This window comes from Vespula pensylvanica, chromosome 2 (assembly GCF_014466175.1).
Source record: "Vespula pensylvanica isolate Volc-1 chromosome 2, ASM1446617v1, whole genome shotgun sequence".
Classification (NCBI taxonomy): Eukaryota; Metazoa; Arthropoda; class Insecta; order Hymenoptera; family Vespidae; genus Vespula; species Vespula pensylvanica.
The window spans coordinates 6,500,063-6,521,592 of NC_057686.1; the positions used below are offsets into that span (position 1 = coordinate 6,500,063).

The 21,530-nt window shown below is 30.1% G+C and overlaps 2 protein-coding genes across 7 annotated transcripts; one reads left to right on the top strand and one right to left on the bottom strand.

Annotated features, from left to right (window-relative positions):
- The first annotated feature begins 1 nt into the window (after position 1).
- LOC122627052 (endoplasmic reticulum mannosyl-oligosaccharide 1,2-alpha-mannosidase) lies at positions 2-3,456 on the top strand. Its single transcript, XM_043807807.1, has 11 exons — positions 2-287; positions 394-564; positions 621-783; positions 849-1,034; positions 1,104-1,252; positions 1,366-1,554; positions 1,641-1,828; positions 1,926-2,052; positions 2,132-2,296; positions 2,369-2,518; positions 2,636-3,456. Exons 1-11 carry the CDS (start codon positions 159-161, stop codon positions 2,852-2,854), a joined length of 1,836 nt encoding a protein of 611 aa, XP_043663742.1. The 5' UTR covers positions 2-158; the 3' UTR covers positions 2,855-3,456.
- A 5,519-nt stretch (positions 3,457-8,975) lies between these two features.
- Positions 8,976-21,348, bottom strand: LOC122637770. 6 transcript variants are annotated; one of them, XM_043830120.1, is made up of 7 exons: positions 20,427-21,348; positions 20,094-20,252; positions 12,901-13,067; positions 12,105-12,322; positions 11,698-11,772; positions 11,033-11,216; positions 8,976-9,734 (listed from the first exon to the last, which is right to left on the bottom strand). In XM_043830120.1, exons 3-7 carry the CDS (start codon positions 13,058-13,060, stop codon positions 9,619-9,621), a joined length of 753 nt encoding a protein of 250 aa, XP_043686055.1. In that variant the 5' UTR covers positions 13,061-13,067; positions 20,094-20,252; positions 20,427-21,348; the 3' UTR covers positions 8,976-9,618. The 6 variants fall into 6 exon arrangements, with proteins under 6 accessions (XP_043686055.1, XP_043686052.1, XP_043686057.1 ...); XM_043830117.1 differs by having other exon boundaries at positions 20,409-21,348; XM_043830122.1 differs by lacking the exon at positions 20,094-20,252.
- Positions 21,349-21,530: the final 182 nt, after the last annotated feature.

The window sequence follows — 21,530 nt, forward strand, 5'->3', positions numbered from 1 at the left end:
GATGTGTAAAGTCGTAATGCCGGATCCTGCAATGGTGTTATAAAAATGTGTTAAAGATAATATTTACAGATTTTATAAATGTGGACCATTTTGTCCATCAGTTTTAAACGTGATCACATTCTTTTAATGTCTTCTGGCTCACTCGTAGTTCATTACGTATGCCAGAACGACTTAACCTCAGTAAAAACATGTTTTCTCCCCGGGATTTAGGTAAAACAGATTATATTAGTTTAAATATTTACGATAGTGCGGCTTTCACACGGGGGACTTCGCGTAGCCTTTGGAGGGTAATTATTTTTCAAACATTATATTGCACACAAATGATGATAATTTTTTAATTATTAAATTGTTAAATGATAGCTATTATTTTAATTATTTATTATTTTATTACAGCAATGGAAACAGTTATCAAGGTTTCAAAGAAGTATTTTCTACTTTGCTATTGTAACAATTTTACTTGTGATATTTTATCTTTTGCCCGGTGAAACCAAAAATGCCATTTTACAAAATAACAATGAGTATAATAATGTTGATATAGTTCAAGAGACAGTAAAATATGAAAAGGTAAATAAAGTATTAAAATCATTTTGAACTACTCAATTAACAGCTGATTTTTCTAGGTGCCAGAGGATATTGTTGTAGATAATGTTAACCAACCTGCTGGTGGTGGTCATGGTGGTGATGTCATTGAAGAACCAGAATTTCAACCAGAGATCAATCAAGTAGATGATGATCAAATTGGGGAACCACCTCAACCAAAACCAATCGCACTTAAATTTGAAGGTATATTTAATGTAAAAGTAATAGATTAATGATCTTGATAATTTATAAACAATTATATTTTATAGGACCACAAAATAGTAGACAAAAAGCAGTAGTTGCAGCATTTAAACATTCATGGGATGGGTATAAACAATATGCTTGGGGTCATGATAATGTTAAGCCGATATCAAAAAAATATCACGAATGGTTTGGTTTAGGATTTACTATTGTGGACTCTCTAGATACTTTATACATGATGGGTTTGAATGATGGTATGTATAATATATATTCACTTTTATCTTCTTCCAATATTATGAAATTAATATCCCTGACTTTTTTAGATTTTGCAGAAGCCAAATCATGGATTGAAAATAGTTTGGTCTTCACCATGAATCGTGATGTTAACCTGTTTGAAGTAACAATAAGAGTATTAGGAGGATTGTTAGCTGCATATCATCTTAGTGGAGAAAAAATATTTTTAAATAAAGCGGTAAATTCAATATTGACCATTTTAAAATTTTTTAGTACATTATCTTATTTATTTATATTGTTTTATATTTTATTATTTTATTTTATAATCATTGAGAGTCTATACAATTTAAGATCGATTTGGGAGATCGTATGATGCCAGCATTTTCTACCAGATCTGGTGTTCCATATTCTGATGTCAATTTAGGGACTAGAGCAGCACATAGTCCTAAATGGGGGCCTGATAGTAGTACTAGTGAAGTAACTTCCATTCAATTAGAATTTCGTGATTTAAGTCGTAGTTCAGGACAACCTAAATTTGAGGTAATGAGAAAAGAAGTATAAAGAAAAATATCTCTATGTGATATTACTTTTCAAAGTATACTTCATAATAATTAATAATTGTGTAGGCAGCTGCTGCAAGAGTCTCAGAACATGTACATCAATTAGAGAAACACGATGGTCTAGTTCCAATTTTTATCAATGCAAACAATGGACAATTTAGAGAATATGCGACAATTACTTTAGGAGCTAGAGGTGACAGCTATTACGAATATTTATTGAAACAATGGATACAAACTGGGAAGACCATAGACTAGTCTGTATTTTTTTTTAAGCATGTAACTCCTGATCATTTGCAATGCACGAGATAGTAGTAGTGTCTCTGATAGACCATTGCTTCTCTTTATTTACAGTTTACGAGATGATTATTTATTGGGCATTTCTGGAACTAAGAAACATCTAGTCAAATATACAGCTATTAATAAGTATCTTTTTATAGCAGAATTAGTTGGTGCGCATAAAGATACAAGACCAAAGATGGTAATTTCTTTCTGGAAACATATTAATGCTATATAGCAACATTAAGAATTAAAAAAATACTCATGAATATATCTTATAGGACCATCTTACATGTTACTTAGGAGGTACATTAGCCTTAGGAGTCCATCATGGCTTACCACAAGAACATATGGCTTTTGCAAATGATATTGTCAAAACTTGTTATCAAACATATGCAATACAACCAACTTTTCTTGCTCCTGAAATAACTTACTTTAACATTCAGGTAAATTTATTAGAAGAGTTATAAACATACATTAATAATAAATCCTTTTATTTTCTTTTTTACCACTCACAGAAGTTAGAAGGAGATAATCAAATGGATATGTATGTGAAAACAAATGATGCACATAATCTTCTACGACCTGAGTTTATAGAAAGTCTTTTTTATATGTGGTATTTCACAGGAAATAAAACTTTCCAGGATTGGGGCTGGCAAATATTTCAAGTAAGCTTTAACATGTTTACCTTAAAATTTGATCTTGTCTATTCGCAATTTTACTTATTATATATATATATATATATATATATATAAATATATTTTAATCTCTTTATATATAAATAGGCATTTGAAAATTATACTAAAGTGGAAAATGGATACACAAGTATTGGGAATGTTCGAAGTATTCATAACATACGACCACAAGATATGACCGAAAGTTTTTGGTTCGCCGAAACATTGAAATATTTATATTTGTTATTCGATGATACCAGACAATTAATAGATTTAGATAAATGGGTATTCAATTCCGAGGGTCACCCATTGCCTATATATGAATCATAATATGATGTAAAGAAAAATTTATATTCGACAAATTCGACGCTGTGTGTTTAATTAGTTGAATTCATTTGCACCGATCTATTAATCATTATTATTGAAAAATTGCACCTAAAATCCAATCATGTGTATTGGATGCGAAAGATTTTCCAATATTTTTGATTGTCTAAAAAATTTGTACAGAAGTATATCCAATTAATCATAATAGCGTGTATGTAAAGCAAACATTTTTAAATTTATTGTCATAAGTATTTCATACGTTGTGATTTATGAGAAATCATATCATTGTTCATACACAATTACGTCTTTGACTTAAGTAGTGCCTATCTATGATCATCGGACGATGAAATGAACAACTTTGTAAATATTTTACTCTCTATATTATAGATCAATATGAATCATGGAGGTAAAAAGCAATTTTTTTTCATTGAAATTTTTAATACATCGATTATCAAGCACTTGTAATCAAAGCTACTTATACACAGAAGTACTATTCATCTGTAATGAGCACATGCTTATACTATTTATCTTGGAAGAGAAAAAAGTACATATTCATATCTTAGATTGTACATTAAAAGAACAGTTTATTAAAAAAATTACCATGATAATCTTTTTTCTAGCAATATCAATGTAATCATTTATAAAAGTAACTTAAGTATCTAGTCGTGATTTATTAATATTTTTTCTATGATTTATCATACATTATATTTGCTTCAACGTACATATACGACAAATTGCCAAAATTATTACTACCAAGGATAGATAAAAATGTACATTATTTACATTATATAAAAAGCTTTTATACATAAGTAAGTATATGCGCATGTGTGATATGTATATATATATATATATACACACATACACTAGTTGTGTAATAATATAGTCATTAGTTTCATATGAGAAAAAAGTTATAGAAATAAGTCCTTCATACAACTATATTATACACACACGCACACATACACAATAATCCACAATCATGTCGGTAAAATAGGATGCTATTGATAATACGAATGATATACTAATCAATGGCACTCAAATTACATTTTTCTATTAAATATTTACATTTTATGTTACGTATCATGAAAATTAATCTTTATAGTACATATATGTACGTATATGTTTTTCATGAAACATATTCTTTATTTTACAATGCGAGAATACAATGTAACTAACATAACACTTCTTCTTAAAGCAGTCTTTCAACGAATTTCTTATCGTAGATCTTTAAGTATAATCTTCTAAAAAAAAAAAAAAAAAAGAGTCGTCATAAAATGGCACAATCACAACATTCATGCGTATAATAAAGACAATTAATAAGGCAATTCTCGCATTTGTTGTCCTTCGACGAATGACTCCCAGAGTCGATATCAAATTCGACTTTTCTTTGACTTTTTTGATTTTCCCAATGTAAAGCCATATTTGCATTTGATGGTGCTATCTCGATTGCATCGTAATCTATGTTTCGATTTTGTGACATTGGCGTTGATGACAGAGTCGATAATGACGAGGACGGGATTACCGACGCTGTAGCCATCGTTGTTTGGGACTGAACTTCGTTCGGTTGCTCGTATTCGGTCTTCTTCCTGTTCTCAGCCATTTGCATCGAATTGTTTGGCGTCGTTACTCTGATCGTATAAATCCAAAATTTATCCTTTTTTTACCTTTCTTTTTCTCTCCTTCTCTCTCTCTCTTTCTATCTTTCTCGTGCAATGAATTATGAACGAAGACAAGCTTATAAAAAAGCTTCAGTGAACTTACTTGTAGCTGCCGCGTTCAGGAAATATACGCTTGAGAGACATCTTTGATGTAAGAAAATCGCGGGAAATTTGAAATTGCTTTCGAATTTTTTTTAGAAAGACCGAATGATTGAGATAGATTGTCGTTGAATGTCGATCGACGGAAAAAACAAATTCTCAGAAACTTAGAGAGAGACACTTTCTCTGGAGAATGATAAAGATCTGACTGACGATTTTCTCATATACACGACAACAACATTGTGACAAAAGAAAGACGAACTTACAAAAACTGAAGCGACTGCCAGTGCCTTCACTTGTTTGTTTCTCTTTTTTTTTTCCTCATTTCGTTAGACAAAACAATAACGTATCTACATGTGTCCTTTCGTAATTTGAAGGGTCATTGTAAACCGATTGTTGAATATTTCTATTTTTTACTATAGAAAAGTGATCGAAAATATTTCTAAGAAACTTTCTAATGGAATATCTAAATTAGTTAAATTTATTAATATCTATATAATTAAAATTATATATATGTATATGTATATATATATGTCTATATATGTATATATATATATATATATATATATATATATATATATATATCGAATAATTTCAACTAACGATGAGCCTAATTAATAGATTTACTATTTCATTTGATGAATCTCTTTTTCTTTTTTTGACTATTATATACGTTCGGAAACATGAACGTACAAACACAACGGTAAAACGTGAAGGCTTCGTTTATGTGTGTGTATGTGTGTATTTTTTTACGGTAACGCAAATATATTTTATATTTATTGAAAAACAACATACACATCTAAAGATTGTAATTTTAAAGTGCAATCACAAAAAACGCCATAACGATCATCGCGCGCGCGCGCACGCGCGTGTGTATGTGCAAATACGCGTTCATACATTTATGCGCATATCTCATTTTTTTTCTTTTCAATGATTGGAAAAGTTTGCAGAATGTGAGATTACATGAACATTATTATGATACAGTAAAGTCGATGCTAATGGATCGACCGATCGATTGATCGATCGATTTACATCAACGGATATAATTCGAAATTGAACTGCGCAAATTAATATCTAGTGTACTGTAATAACTTCATTACATAGAGCACTTCGAGCACCCAGAACACACGAATAATCTTTTTCTTTTTTATTTAATTTTTTCTATTTTCTCTTTCTTTCCTCTTTCTTCAATATATTCTTATCTATTGGAATGGAGGCTTGTATAGGCCATTAGATAGCGGTAAGATAAAATTCTTATCTTTAAAACATTCGCCTATAATGTAGATTAACAGACGTCGGTGTTCTTGCGAGTAAATGTTTCGGAGATCAGTCAAGCTATATTTGCTTTTCTTTTATCAAAGATCGCTAACTTTACACAGTGGTAATTTTTTTTTTTCTTTTTTTCTTTAAATAACCGTACACAAACTCGGTCAATTTTCTTTAAAACAACGTTATCAACGTGGTAATCCAACAGGTTCGTTCTCATATAAAATATTATATCGTATTGAAATAACATATTAATCTCATCAAATTTTCAACGTATCGTCATCGAACTTCAAATCCTCTAATTATGGTAAATCAATCTGTTTATTTAACTCGCTTCGTCGTTTTATAATCTCCTAGCGGTCATCCTCCTTAAAATGATTATAGTTATCTTGAAAATTCTAATGCACCTATTCTCATACAGGACAGCTCTAGTTAAAGGCTCACTGTACAGTGTTAGATAATATCATAATGTCTCTGATATACTTTTGTAATCTTTCAGGAACTATCAATGTAATAAGTACATGTACATACATGTTCATATTCAATTAGGCATATCGAACAATCTCTTTCTTTTCTAATAACAAAAACAAAAATAAAGGAAATAAACTATGATCGATCAAAAAATAACACATAATCGGTATCTAAAATTATTTTCGTAATGTGAATAGTAAGCTGCAAACCGCTATACGGTAAGCCCATAACTTGCACCTTCCGTGTGTATATATATATATATATATATATATATAATATAATATATATATATAAATACATAATATATGTTCATATATTATATATATATGTATTATAATAAATTGCATGTAATATAATTAATCTCAATTCTTAATGGCCAAGTCAATTGGACTTCTAATATAGAACTTTCTAATTTATATATATATATATATATATATATATACATACACATATTATATATATATATGTATATATATATATATTGTTTATCTTACGTGATACTACTTCGAATATTTGTATAAACCCTGCTAAAATGACGCCGTAAAAATGAGACGGCGTTCCCTTAGTGGCCGTCCGAAGGAAGACATTATGATTCCGCGTGTTTTCGAATTCTTCTTTGTTTTATCTTTTTTATTATTATATTTTTTCTCTTCCTCGTCTTCTTTTGTATTATATTCTGTTAAACAAATTAAATAAATGAGAAAAATAAAAATAAAACGCTCATAGTTTCTCCTCAACACGGCCACCATATTTATTTATTTGTTTTTTTTTTCTTTTTGTTTTCCTTTTTCTTTCTTTTTCTTCTTAATTCGCATCTTGAATAAAATTCTTGCCTTTCGTGAGTTAGACGGCCGTTAATGTTTCTCACGGAGAAAAACTATTTATATTTGTATGTATGTATGTATATATGTATCTATGTATGTATGTATGTATGTATGTATGTATTTATGCACAACGTAATTAAGTCGTGAACAAATAAATGATATCTGTGCGTTGAGATATTGACTGATACGTGCTCGTATGAGTTACACGAAATATATATTATATATACGGTCTTTCTTGTCAAGAAAAACAAACAAAAAAATAAAATACTACAAAATATTTTGTAATCGCTGAGAATTACGTGACTATTAGAAATATTTTCGAAATATCAACAAACTGGTTTTTTCTTTTCTCTTTATCTCCTTTTTCTTTTCTCTTTTTTCTAACAATATTACATATAAAAAAAATTTTCTACGAAAAAAATAAGGCAATCGAGAATCGAAAAATTTTTTATAATAATTTCGAAGTTTCTCATCTTTATGTATTTTCACATTTTGTAGAATTTGAATCTACGTTTTCTTCTTTCGATTTTATGAAAAATGATGTTAATAATCATATCAAATTCAACCATAAAGTTTTTATATCAAATTCATCTTAATTTCAACTTTCTTCTTACAACTCTACAAAAGATGACTTTAATATATTGTTATGTAAATTATCACGAAAATTACTCCAACATCATTTGTACAGTTTAGACAAACGCTTCACTTTCGTGAATAAAACATGTCTTTATTTTTTCTTTGTGTATGTGTGTTTGTGTTTTTCTTTTTCTTTATTTTTTTTTCTTTCTTTTATTTTATCTAAATTTTTTCACTTTCGACAAGTGTTTCAACATTTCATACAAATTTATAAAGAAAAAATTTATAAAGAAGGCTCTCTTTTGTTTTGTTTTGTGCAGTAATAGTTAAATCTGATCAATTATGATCGATGGATTATTATTGCTAGCAGAAAAATTCTAACAACAAAAACATATGTATTTAAACTTCAATTAATACTTGAAATTATATAACGGTGATATATTATTATCCTTGACTAGCGACAGTGAACGTAACATTTGTAAGAACAATGAGACGTTAAAAATGATTTAGTAATTAACTTTTTCTCTCTCTTCCATTCTCTCTCTCTCTCTCTCTCTCTCTCTCTCTCTCTCTCTCTTTCCCTCTCTCTCTCCCTCTCTCTCTCTCTCTCTCTCTCTCTCTCTCTCTCTACATACATATACATATATGTATATAACTAACTTGTGCTTCAGCTAAAAACGTCTGAACAATATTTTCAACGATAACAACGAAAGAAATGTGTTAACTCTTTCGATTGATTTTTCTCTCTTTTTTTCTTTTTCATTTTTTTTTTTTTTTTTTTTTTTTTTTTTAATTAACTAACATAAAAATCATTCTTGCCTAGGCTAACATTCAAACAATTAATTAATCTTCCACCGATAATGACAATAATAATAATAATAATAATAATACTAATACTAATAATAATAATAATAATAATAATAATAATAATAATAATAATAATAATAATAATAATAGATATTAATAATAATTAATGAGAATAAAAGAACGATACAAGTTTTATCATTGTTGTCCTTGAACGACATAACGGAATCGCCTGTACCGTAAAAATGTCTAATATCGCTTGTATAGTTTATTTATAAAGTGCTATCGAGGAAAAAGACGACAGCTAATTTTTATCTCACCGTTGGAAAATAATAATAATCTAAGGCGCAAATTTATCGAGAGAAAGAAAGACAGATGGATAAATAGATAGAGAAAGAGAGAAAGAGCGGGAGAGAGAAACTTAATATATAAGTATATGTGCAAATACGTTTGATATTATTGACATTAAATACGATTATTTTGCGACGATTCAATAAATTTTTGTTTACGTCTACTCGTTCTCTCTCTCTCTCTCTCTCTCTTACTCTCTCTCTCTCTCTCTCTTACTTTCTCTTTCTTTCTCTCTTTTTTCTCGAGATTGTACCATTGTACCTAAGAACAAAAAAAAGTAAGGATAACATTTTGGCTTACGATCTCAAGTTCGAGTAAAAATATAATGACATTGAGGCGATGATAGTTGATTTTTTTGAGTAAATCTAATGATAATTATGTATCTTGAAAAGATCGTATTTAACAAAAAACAAAAAAAAAAAAAAGAAAGAAAATAATAATTATGATGTGGACAACTAAAATATTTAGGTCAGTTATTTCCTATAATGACTAGCAAAGAGTAGAAGATTACAATCGACTTATTAATGCTTCGAAAGCATTTTTCATAGTAGAAATAGAGTCGATGAGAAATTTCTATTCATTTCCACAACTCTTCTTCTTCTTCCACTTTTTTTCCTTTTCTTCGATCGATGACATCCGAAAATACAATTCGGATTTTGTAAAACAAGTCGAATTTGTTGAATAAAATCATGATCTTGATGAATCGATCATCTTCAGATCAATTTTATTCGTTCGACATCAATTGAACACTATCATCAGCTGATCTGTGAAGTCGACGTACCTCCGAAAAGCTTCTTATCGGAGTTGGATGTAACAATGAGAAAGTATGCGAGTGTCGATCTGAAATAAATGAAAAAAAAAAAACAAGAAAAACAGAAATTAAATAAATATATTATTGATTATTCTAATAACAATTATTTTTAATATTCGAAGTGTATAAGAGTCTCTTTGTATAAGAGTTATATACAATTATATATAGAAAATAAATGTGTTATGAATTATTACTATTATTCAGTATACAAAAGTTATTATATTTTTATATCAATTTGTTATTTTTTATAATCTTCGAAAAGTATCTCTCTTTCTCTTTGTATGAAAGTTACATATAGTTATACATGATAAATAATTGTAATATAAATTATTATTATTTTCTTTTATAATCCTCGAAAAGTCTCTCTTTTTCTCTTTTTCTATATTTATGAATAAAAGTTATATTCCATGACGATCGCGTTCTTACGTTAATAAAAGAGAAGAAAAAAGAAAAGAAAAAGATAATAAACGTCTTCGATAAAAAAAAAAAAAAAAAAAAAAAAAAAAATGAAAATGAACGACCGATAAAGGAAAACGTTCGAACGTTTAGTCTGAAACTGATAGAAAAAGTGAACTAAGAACGGAATATTTTTCTTTGAACGGTATCTCGCTTGAAAAAGCGTAAGACCGATCGAAGAGGTAGCGATGAGAGATGGTGGGGGCGGTAGGGATGAAAGTGGGAGGAATATGACCCCAAGACGGTGTCGAGAAAGATACATCGTTCGTATCGACGTATTGACTAATCGTTTATTTCATTTTAAAAATAAAAACACGATGAAAAAAAGAAAAGAAAGAAAAAGAGAGAAAGAGAAAGAGAGAGACAAAAGGGAGAAAGACTTTCTATCTAAAATACAACTATACATGTAGAAGGTCATGGATAAGTATCTTTTTGCGTCATCCAATGAAATTTCGATGACATTTGGCAAAGACTCGCCCCACGTTTTAATCTGTTTTTAGATGATCCACTTTTAGACGAGATAACGATCCCCGAGATCGATCGATAATAAAAAGGAGGAAAAGAGAGCCTTACTTTCTTCGTATTATTAATTAATCTCTTTTTGGAACAATGAATCATACTGATATACTATCTCTATATGATATATATATGTATATATGTACGTCAATACATATATACGAACAAAAGCTTTATCGTATCGTATTTATAGAGAATAGAATAACGAAGATAAGCATGTAAATGTTTAAAGAAAATCACAGTCAAAAATTTAACGAAGATTCGATCGAATATTTTTTCATCACATTTTGTTTCATCTCTTTCTTATTTTATTTTATTTATTTATTTATTTTTTTTAAGTTGTTGTTCACCCTACCTCTTATGTCCGTAGAAGGCTCGCTTCTCGAAAGCTCTTGCTCGTTTCCCCTATGTGTTCCATAATTTTGATTATGTCGGGAAAAATCGAACGCTGTAGAATGTGGCCAAGAAGCTGGGGGTGGACTACGCACTAGATGCTCGTGTACTTGGGCTAGGGTCAAAGGGTCCGTGTCACACAGCTCCTAAAAATCATTTCCGCGTTTATGTTATAAATCTTTGTTACTTTTAATTAGAAAAAAAAAGAAGAAGAAGAAAAAGAAAATAACAAAACGTAACAAACGCGCAAATGTTTTCTACAGTTTTACTAAAATTTCAACTATAAAAGTTACTTCATTAAAATGTTAAACATCTGTTCGTATCCTTTATTCTTTTTGGTTTTTTTTTTTTTTTTTTTTTTATTGTAGAGACGAAAACGTTATCTCAATTATATTTTATCTCTTTATTTCAATAAAAATAGGTCAGTCACAAAGTTCTCCAGAGATTTCAAGATCACCTACATCGACGTTCCTTTCAACGGTGTTCTATCTGATACGAATAGCTGCATGTTTCATTCAAGTACGTACATACTTACATTCAATACTATATATATATATATATACATATATACATACATACATACATACATATATACATACATATATATAGATCTTTACGAGTACTTGCCTGGGACATAAGATTCGCATCGTCCGATTCCGATTCTCCAATCGATTCGACGAGACTCTCACGACTGGCCAATACCTGAAGACGAGAAAAAATAAAGAAAAGAATAAAAAAAAAATATAGTTATAAGAATAAAAGATACTTAAAAAAATGAACTATCTCTTGATCTTATTATTTCTTAGCAATTTTGATACTATTACTATTAGTAAGTTAACATTATTTGTATGTCTTAGCACTTTTGCATTTTCATGTGTTTTGCTATATTTAATTTCGAGAATTATTTTTCTTGATTATTGTATTATATCTATCCACATAAAAATGTGTGAGTGTGTGTGTATGTATATATTTTGATAATGATGATCATTGTGATGATAAAAAAAAAATTGTGGAATTCCTTAGAAAATTCGAACCTGAAGATATGGATTGTCTTGACGACTGAGCCTGATTGCCTCCATATCTTGATCGATGTTTCGCGTTCTACCTGGTGTCGAGGTCAAAAAAGAGTGTGACGGTGAGGGTTGACAAGCGACGTCGACGGCAACGGCAGTGACGCTCAAGGTCGACGGAATCCTCGACACGGCATTGTCGTTCTCGTTTCCCCCTCGGCGGCACGTGTTTGCGATAATGGCTGAAGGTACATATATTACATTTCGTATATAACTACATAGAAACCTGTATACTTTTGGATGTGTATCTGATATGTATATGGGTTTGTGTATATAACGTTTATGAGATAGAGAACGTATTTATAATATATGTACGCGTGTGTGTATACGTTTACTGCATTGATTTGGTACTCCGATAAAGTAAAGTACGAAGTACAACTTCTCTCTCACTTTATTTGTCATTAATATTTATGTAATGCAAGCTAAAATATGGAACTAGGTAATAGTGGCTCTCCACCATCATTGAATGGATAATTAGAGCCCATTAAATACCTTTTTCGAGGAAAAATTTTATCGTTCATTACGTATTCGATGAATTAGAAGTTTGTTACATTTTTTTTTCTTATATATATATATATATATATATATATATATGTATATGTATGTATGTATGTATGTATGTATGTATGTATGTATGTATGTATATATGTGTGTGTTAAATTTTGTTAATTATGAGACTGGAAATTAAAAATTTGTTTCTTTTTTTATTTATATAGGCCATCCTTGTATAAATTTATGAAATAAATTTATAAAAACATACCAGGTGACTCAATCCTAGGAGAACGTTCCATTTCTTCGTCCTCGTTGATCTTCATTCCTAAATTGAGCTTCCTCGATTTAAAGAGGCTCGTTAGGAAGGTGGTACCCTTGCGCTTTACACGGTCGTATCGGTGCGCGTTTTCTGCTGACACGTGTATCATAATTTACCTGGAAATTAATAATGTTCCAAGTATCGATTAATTAGAGACTCGTAGAAGCGTGTATAAAGGAAGAGAAGGAGTCTATATACTTCTCGACCTAGACAAAGGGCTGCTATCATTACTAGTGAAATTGAAAGTGATGTTTTCCACTTTATCGAACTTATCCTTCCGCACTCGTTAAGTACTTCGTCCTTTAACTATTGTTTACTATAATCGTCGAACCGATAATTTGACAAAGTGTTTAAGTAAGTTCGTTGATATATGTATTTTTATTATAGAATATTATGTTTATAATAGAAGACAAAAAAAAACAGAGAGAACGAAAGAAAAGAAGGAAATAAAATAACCACTTGAATCGAATTATTAGTAGTCGAGCAGGAAAAAGAGGCAACCCTTCCGAAGGTCGACACCCGTATCTCTGTTGAGCGGTTGTTACATTGGAATTAAGTGGTGGTGCTCGTTATGACGAATGAAAAAGGAAAGTAGTGAGAATGTAAAAACGTAGTAAGGACGTTGGTATTTGTTTGTGTGTATAGTGTGTATGTGTATCTATAGATACCTAGAGATATACAGTAATGAGTTTCTTTTACAAAAATAAGCTTTACTTTATCTTTCTCTCTTTCTCTTTTTTCCTTCTTTTAATTTTTGTACTCGGAAGAAGTTTACTATCACTATGGCGAGCAAAATCTTATTAACGGTAAACGTAAACACGTGTTCCAATGATAATCGATCGATTCTCTTTATACAACGTATAAGTCTATTTTGTATATATGTATATATACACATGTAGAAGTTCGTATATGTACGTACACGTGCGCGTATATGTATATGTTTATTGACTATACTTGATTAAAAGCACGAGTTGATCGAAAGCATAGTTTTTATGTATACGGATAAAGGTAAATTTTTAATCATTTATAATTTATAGATGTGTATAACTGGATTAGTTATAATAGTATATATATATATATATATGATTACTATATCTGTATACTTGTAACGTGGTATATTTTTATATTTATTACTGTACCTTGTATAGTTTTATGATGGCATATGTTACTGGATATTCATAACAGTGTGTATATATATATATATATACTCTATAATACTAAATACTCTACACTCTACATGTACTTTATATACATACGTCTTTACATTTATTATGTATATATATTTTATATATATGCACAATTCTTTTATATAAAATATATGTATATATTGAATTAAGAAATTGAAATATTGAATAATGAAATAAGAAATTTGAAATAGGGAAGAAAGAAAAGATGAAATTGCAATTTCAAGTAATAGTTAACAAATTCCTTTCTTTCTTTTTTCTAATGTACCTTTACTCGCGATTGATTCTCGAAGGAAAGCTCACGTGTATCGTTATCGATCACGTGTCTGGACTCTTTCATTTTGCGATACGCTAATTAAACAGCCCGCGTTTCTATCGGCGAAACGCTTTCCACATGCAAACCAACATAAAAAAAAAGCACTTATATAAACTAATATAAATTTATTGTCGTTAATACAACTTCAACAAACGTTTTCTTAACGATTGTCCTCGTCGAGCTTTTAAAAATTGAAACTGACCGTAAAGTACGATCACGATCCGACGAGACCGTCTTGCGAACTGCAACTGCGGAAGGGTGTGCTCCTCTGGCTAGTTTTCGGACATTGCGCAGTTGCAACTGACACGGTGTACCAGCGAACCAGGTAAAGTGTAAGAAAGAAGAAGGTGGCAAAGAATTGAAATGAAAAGAAAAACGATAGAAATGTATATCTATCTGTATTCTGTGTGAAAGTCAGAAAGAAAACATGAACGATTTTTTATATGTTCGTGCATGAGTAGGAGAAAGAAAGAGAAACAGAATAAAAAATTCAAGATTTAGGTATTATAAGACCGAAAGAGATAGAACGAAAAAACGTAAGATACGTGTGTATCTTTATGTGAGGAAGAAAGAGAAAGAAAGAAGTTATTAAAATGTTTATATACGTGAAAGCATACGAGAGAGTGATAGAGCGAAAAGAATTAATTAATTATTTGGTATCTCTGTAAGAAAAGAAAGAGAGAGAGAAAGGACATTAAAAATGTGTATGTATGTATACGTATGTATGTACGAGTGATAGAGATAGAAAAAAAATCTAAGAGACGTATATATATACTTATATTAGAGAGTGAAAGAGACAAAGATATAGAGAGGGTGAATATAAGGGTTGGAATGAAGAAAGGTAAGAAGGGTGATACGGTCGGTGCCAAGTGTTTTAGAGTGCTGTGAAGTTGAGATACTCAAAGGCTTTTTCGGACGTACATATGTATATGTATTGTACGTATATATCTCTTCGTGACCTACATTGTCTACGTTTTCAAGAAATTCAACGACTTCTTATTCTTTGATGATAAGTAACTCTCGGAATACCGAGTATCGTTAAGCCTTTTGTATCTCTCTCTCTCCTTCTCTTTCTCTTTCTCTTTCTCTCTGATATCGGAAACGCTTTGGAGATAATTAATCGTTTGAACGTTCGATTTTATCAAAATTTTAAAAAGAATGCTAATTATTTCATGAAACTGTACAACTTGTCAATAAATTGTTATTTTCTAAATATTAGATCTACTGTGTGTATTAAATTTAGCGTATAAAAATTAATTAAATAAATATATCATTTCTATATATTTCTATATATATTATATATAATCTATATATTAAATTAGATATAAATTTATATATGTATGATCAAGATTATTATTTAAATAAATAAAAAATTTGTTAATAAAATGGACAGAACTTTTACGTAGATCGCGATAGATTATTGAAATTAAAATAATTAAATTAATCAATACAAGAAACAAAATTAACAAAAGGAAAGAGAAGAAAAGAAATTCTTTTCTTCTTCCTAAACTTTAATCATCGTTGCGATCTAAATTCGTGAAAATCATTCATGCATATACTCGATCGTAAACACGAAAGCAAAGAAGAACGAAGAAAGAGAGAGAAAGAGAGAGAGAGAAAGAGAGAGAGAGAGAGAGAGAGAGAAAGGGAAAGAGAGCAAGAGAGAATTAGAATTTAGAAAGGCTAAGTAAAAATTCGCATGCACGCGTTTCAAATATCTTACATGGATAACACGTCAGATCGATCATGCTAATCATTCGTGAGCCACGTAATCATTTCAACCCTGTATAGAACCTAACTTCCAGACAAAAAAATTAGAATACATTTTTACCCTTACGTTCTTACTCTAACGATATCGTTCTAGTTATTATCAACCCCACCCATAAAAGAAAACAAAGAAAAGGGAAAAGACAAAAGCAAATAAAAGGAACATTCCATTTTTTAGAAATGAACAGATGCATTTTACAAGAGAATGAAATTCGAAAGTAAGCTGTAATGATAAGATACAAGTTTGAGTAAGTAATTTCCCCGAGTAATTTTCCACGAGCATACCATTTGATATCGTCCTATCCGGCTTTGCTTATACGATCGATCGAATATACTCGTCCGTTCTCGAGCGAGAAAGAAAGAGAGTGAGTCTACACGAGGGAAGAAGCGTCGAGTCGAGTATTCCAGCCCTCCCGTCACACCTACTATTACTACGACAAATATTACATATACATGCATAAACGTACATAGATACATACATAGATACATATATATATGTGTAGAGAGAAAGAGAGAAAGAAAAAAAGAGTCACACATGTACATAGAAGAAAAATACCTACAGCTCCACCACGCGAGTTATTCGAAGAAAGAAAGGTTCACGCACCTGTCGATGATGGCCCATCGTCTTTGCTCACAATTGTAACAATTTATCTCCAATTTCTTCTACCTATTTATTTTTCGATCTTTACTTTTGATCAACCGTTACGTTCGCTTTAATTACACGCGAAAAAAGAAAATAGTCTTCTTCGAATTTGTCTCTGATAAAATAAAATTCGCGAAAGATTTTACGATAATACGCTTACTGTACACGCTCCTTGTAAACAAGAAACCAAGTATTTACAAAAAACGATTCTCATTCGCGTTCGAACGTGCGAATCCGTCCGTCCGCAAAACGCTCGAGAGAAGGCTCCGAGTTTTCTGCTGATCCTCCTTCCTTCCTTCCTTCCTTCCTTCCGCGGAGAGGCGGGTGGAGTGCGGACGAAACGCGTTCCGCGCAAGCTCGACTCCGTGGCGACCCTTCGACCGCGCATCTACAAAACACCCTACATTTTCCTTATTATCGCTCAAGTCTTGTTATTATTGTTATCATTATTATTATTATTGTTGTTATTGTTATTATTAATGGCTTTTGCGTGGAGTCTGTAATTTACTCTCTACTTTGTTTCTTCTTTTTTCTTTTATCTCTATCTACCTATCTATCTATCTATCTATCTATTTATCTATCTTTATGTTACGTGACGGTTAAGCATTTAATAGGCGCGTATGTGTATGTGTATATACGTATGGTTTATACGTTGACATTGTATATACGAAGTTTACAGATTGACGGTACATTGTACTCGCTGAAAGAAATAAAACGCTATGAATTCACGTGATCGTGTGTCGTTTTTATAATGAATTATATTTTTGTCAATTTCGTGTGTGTGTGTGTGTGTGTATATATATATATTGTATGTATTTATAAATGTGTAGTTTTTCTTGAGGAACTAATTAAGTGATATTTATCTTATATACGTACGTGTCGTACTCCTCCATAAAATTTGTGTATATGAAATCAAATAAATGTGAATCGACTAAATTTAATGCACATACGTATGTACATTGTGTAAATATTTATATATATATTTTTTTTTCTGAATGTGCATTTCTTTTTAAGGAACTATATTAAATGATTTTTATTTTATTTATATGTGTCGAATAACTAAAATATTTATATATGTATATGTACATGTCAATTAACTTTCATGCATATATGTATATATGTAGGCTTAGACATTTCAAATGTGTATTTCTTTTTTAAGGAACGAATTAAATGATTTTTGTCTTACATATAGATCTGCATGCATATGTAAAAATCAACTAATTCTCTATAAAAATTAATCTTTACATGTACGTATCGCACTTGGGAAAAATCGTTTCGAGAAATTCTCAAGTACGTTCGCTTTTCAAAATGTTTAATAGTAAAAAAGATAATATGTACAATCTCAGAAAAATTCTTAGATATTACATTATTGTAACCGTAGACACTGGTGCGACGAGCGAGACTCGATCGTCGAGAAACGAAATAAGCGAATGAATTTTAGATATTTTCTTCTTTCTCTCTTTCTTTCTCTCTCTCTCTCTCTCTCTTTCTCCCATCTCAGCGCTAATTCCATTTATCATCACGTTGATTCTTTTAGACGTCATCGATTTTCGGTATAACAAAATTTCATTTATTATATGTATATATTATTGTTTGTTAATTTCTTTCCTTTCCTATTTAATAACGTAATACGAAAGAGATAATTCGCTTTTAAAAAATTTCACTTTAGCAGCATACACCACATGCACGTAGTACGAATATCTCGATCTTTTTATTTCCTTTCTTTCTTTCTTCTCACAAATTTTTTCTCCATACTTATTTCTCGTTTCTTAATTTTTTTTTCTTTCTTCCCCTTCTTCTTGTTATTTACTAACAAATGTTATTACTTCGCATATCTCATGGTTATAAGACCCATCGTTGATCTCGGAATCATAATATTATTGTATATATCAAAGATACATACATCTACGCATCGCATTCTCCACATACTCGTTGTGGAGTCTAAAAAAATGAACACGTACTATCAGGACAGTCTTACACTTTCGTCGAGCGAATCCTGATTACAAAAGAAAAGAAAAAAAGAAACAATTTTTTTTCTTTTCAAACCGACAAGTATATCGTCTATCCACTAAATAGGAAAAACAAAAATGTAACGTATATGACGAAGATAACGACCAGGACGTTAAACACGTTTGAATACAATTAAATAAACTTAGTCAAAAATAACAAATTTCTATGTATCGCTAACGACGACGAATCTCTACAAAAAGCGCTCGACATAAAGTGCAGTACATATGTATACGGTAGGTATATTGTATATAGGAACACCTCGCAAGAGGTTGGCGTGTTTGTAGTATTAGATAAAAAAAAAAAGAAAAAAAAAAAAGAAAACAGATTAAAAAAGAAAAAAGAAAAAAAAGAAAAATAAAGAAACGAATAAGTTCTCTCGTTAGTTTTTCCCTTCTACGACACAACATGCGTCTACGAATATCTTTCATATAATATAATATAATATAATATAATATAATATAATATAATATAATATAATATAATATATAATATAATATAATATAATATAATATAATAATATAATATAATAATAATAATAAAATAATATTAATAATATTAATTCAAAAAAAAAAGAAAAACATAACGAGCTCCTCGTTACAAGCTATTAACAATTCTGGAACGAACGGTTTGCGCTTTCATACGCTTTTTTATCTCGATAATATCGTTAACTATATAACAAAAGGTCCAAATTATAATAATGATCAAATAGTGATAATAATACAATATTAATAATAATAGTAATAATATAGACGCTCTCTGCTAATGCTATCGATATGTAAATCTAGAAAATTTCTACGCTTCCGTATAAATTACAGCGACACCAAGAAACATTGTCTAATATTATGCATAAAAATTAATTCATATTATTTCTCTTTTTCTCTCTCTCTCTCTCTCTCTCTCTCTCTCTCGCATTCAATGGTTTTCCTCATTCTTTCCTTCTTTCTCTCTTTCTCTCTCTACAATATATAATCTATATATATTTATATATGTATAATATAAAACATTTCAATAAATCACAGTTACTTAAAAACGTTCGCTTCCCTTTTCTTTCTTTTAAACTATCCTCTCCTTTTTTTTTGCCACGTTACTCGATCTTTCGTTTTATCGCAATAACGAAAAATAAAACAAATGAAAAAAAAATAGAATAAAATTGAATAAAATGTAAATGACAATAAAAAAGAAAAAGAAAAAGGAAAAGGAAAAGAAAAAGAAAAATACATACGTAATACAATGGCGTCTTGTACGAACATGTTTCCTTCTCTCTCTTTCTCCTTTTTTCTCTCTCTCTCTCTCTCTCTCTCTCTTTTTCTCTCTGTTTCGAAAGCAGAGATAGCTTCGTAATATTAACAAGCGTTGTTCATATGCAGACGAATGATGAATTCTAATCAGGATAAAAAAAAGAAAATAAAAAGAAAAGGTAAAAAAAAAAAAAAAAGAAAAAAGAAAAGAATTGGAATATTAAAAAAAAAAAAAAAGCTTCAATCTTTTCTTTTTTCCTTCGCGATTCACGAAGAGGATGATCTCGAACACTAGTCACCTTTCCTCCCGCACTCACTTGAAAACGTAACGAACGTCTATCCGTCGTCTCTTCTCACGTCTTTTTACACTTTCGAGAGATGACGTTTGCAAAGTATAAGCACGTGTCTAGTTGCAGTAGAGAGTATGCGTCACAAGTGTCATATGAATCACGCAACTACACAATGATGACGACAAAGTTAACGTCAAGAAGAAACTTCCGTTATTCTGGTTTTTTCTTTTCGTTCCTTCCTTTCTTTCTTCTTTTTTTTTTCTTTCTTTTTTTCTTTTTCGTCTTTTTTTTTTTTTTTTTTTTTTTTTTTTTTTAAATTAATTCATCGCGTTAATTGAGAATGATAATCAAATTAGGTTCAAGATTCTCTTGCTCACTTGTACACTCATAATATTCAATTTTTTTTTATAATTAATTAATTAGAAAAAAGAAATATTTCTTGCGTTATCTTCGCACTTCCTCTCTCTTTCTCTCTGTCTGATCTGTCTGTCTGTCTGTCTATCTGTATATCTGTCTGCCTCGAAGATACTGAAAATACTGACTACTCTGAGAAACTAGTGATCACACGCGAGTTACATGCATACATATATCGTGGCCATGATCGATATGATAAAAGATAAGAGAGAACATGCTCGCGCTTTACGTTCCTTCGCGTGAAAGCGTTGACTTTCGTTCATAAGGGATATTATTAATCGTCATGAAATATGTACGAGCTAATCCGACTTTCTAATTCTACAACGAGCCAATTCAGACGTCGTTAATTAATTTCCCATTTGTTTCTTATAAAATGTTCTTCTATACACTTATGTGTGCGTGCGTGTGTGTGTACGTAAGTGTATCATCGTCGCTTTTTATTACATCTTTCCTCTTTCTTAGCTTTTAATTATTATCAAAGATGGATGAATTCCGCTTTCTTTCTCCATCTCGCATGTAAAATTACAAAAAAAAAAAAAAAAAAAAAAACTGTGCTCTTTTTTTCATCTCGCATGTAAGATTACAAAGAAAAAAAAAGGAGCAGTGGTATAGTAACGACTAAAAAAAAAAAAAAAAAAAAAAGAATACCATAAATGAAAAAGAAAAAATCGATTAATTCATTTCGACATTTCCGACATTTTGGTTGATAAAGACTAG

Coding starts and splice junctions, on each gene's coding strand:
- LOC122627052 (XM_043807807.1), top strand. CDS start 159: ATGCCAGAACGACTTAACCTCAGTAAAAACATGTTTTCTCCCCGGGAT. Junction 1,829..1,925: donor ACTGGGAAGACCATAGACTA/GTCTGTATTTTT, acceptor CTTTATTTACAG/TTTACGAGATGATTATTTAT. Junction 2,297..2,368: donor TAACTTACTTTAACATTCAG/GTAAATTTATTA, acceptor TACCACTCACAG/AAGTTAGAAGGAGATAATCA.
- LOC122637770 (XM_043830122.1), bottom strand. CDS start 13,060: ATGATACACGTGTCAGCAGAAAACGCGCACCGATACGACCGTGTAAAG. Junction 12,323..12,900: donor TCCTAGGATTGAGTCACCTG/GTATGTTTTTAT, acceptor ATGTACCTTCAG/CCATTATCGCAAACACGTGC. Junction 9,735..11,032: donor GCCTTCTACGGACATAAGAG/GTAGGGTGAACA, acceptor CATTTATTTCAG/ATCGACACTCGCATACTTTC.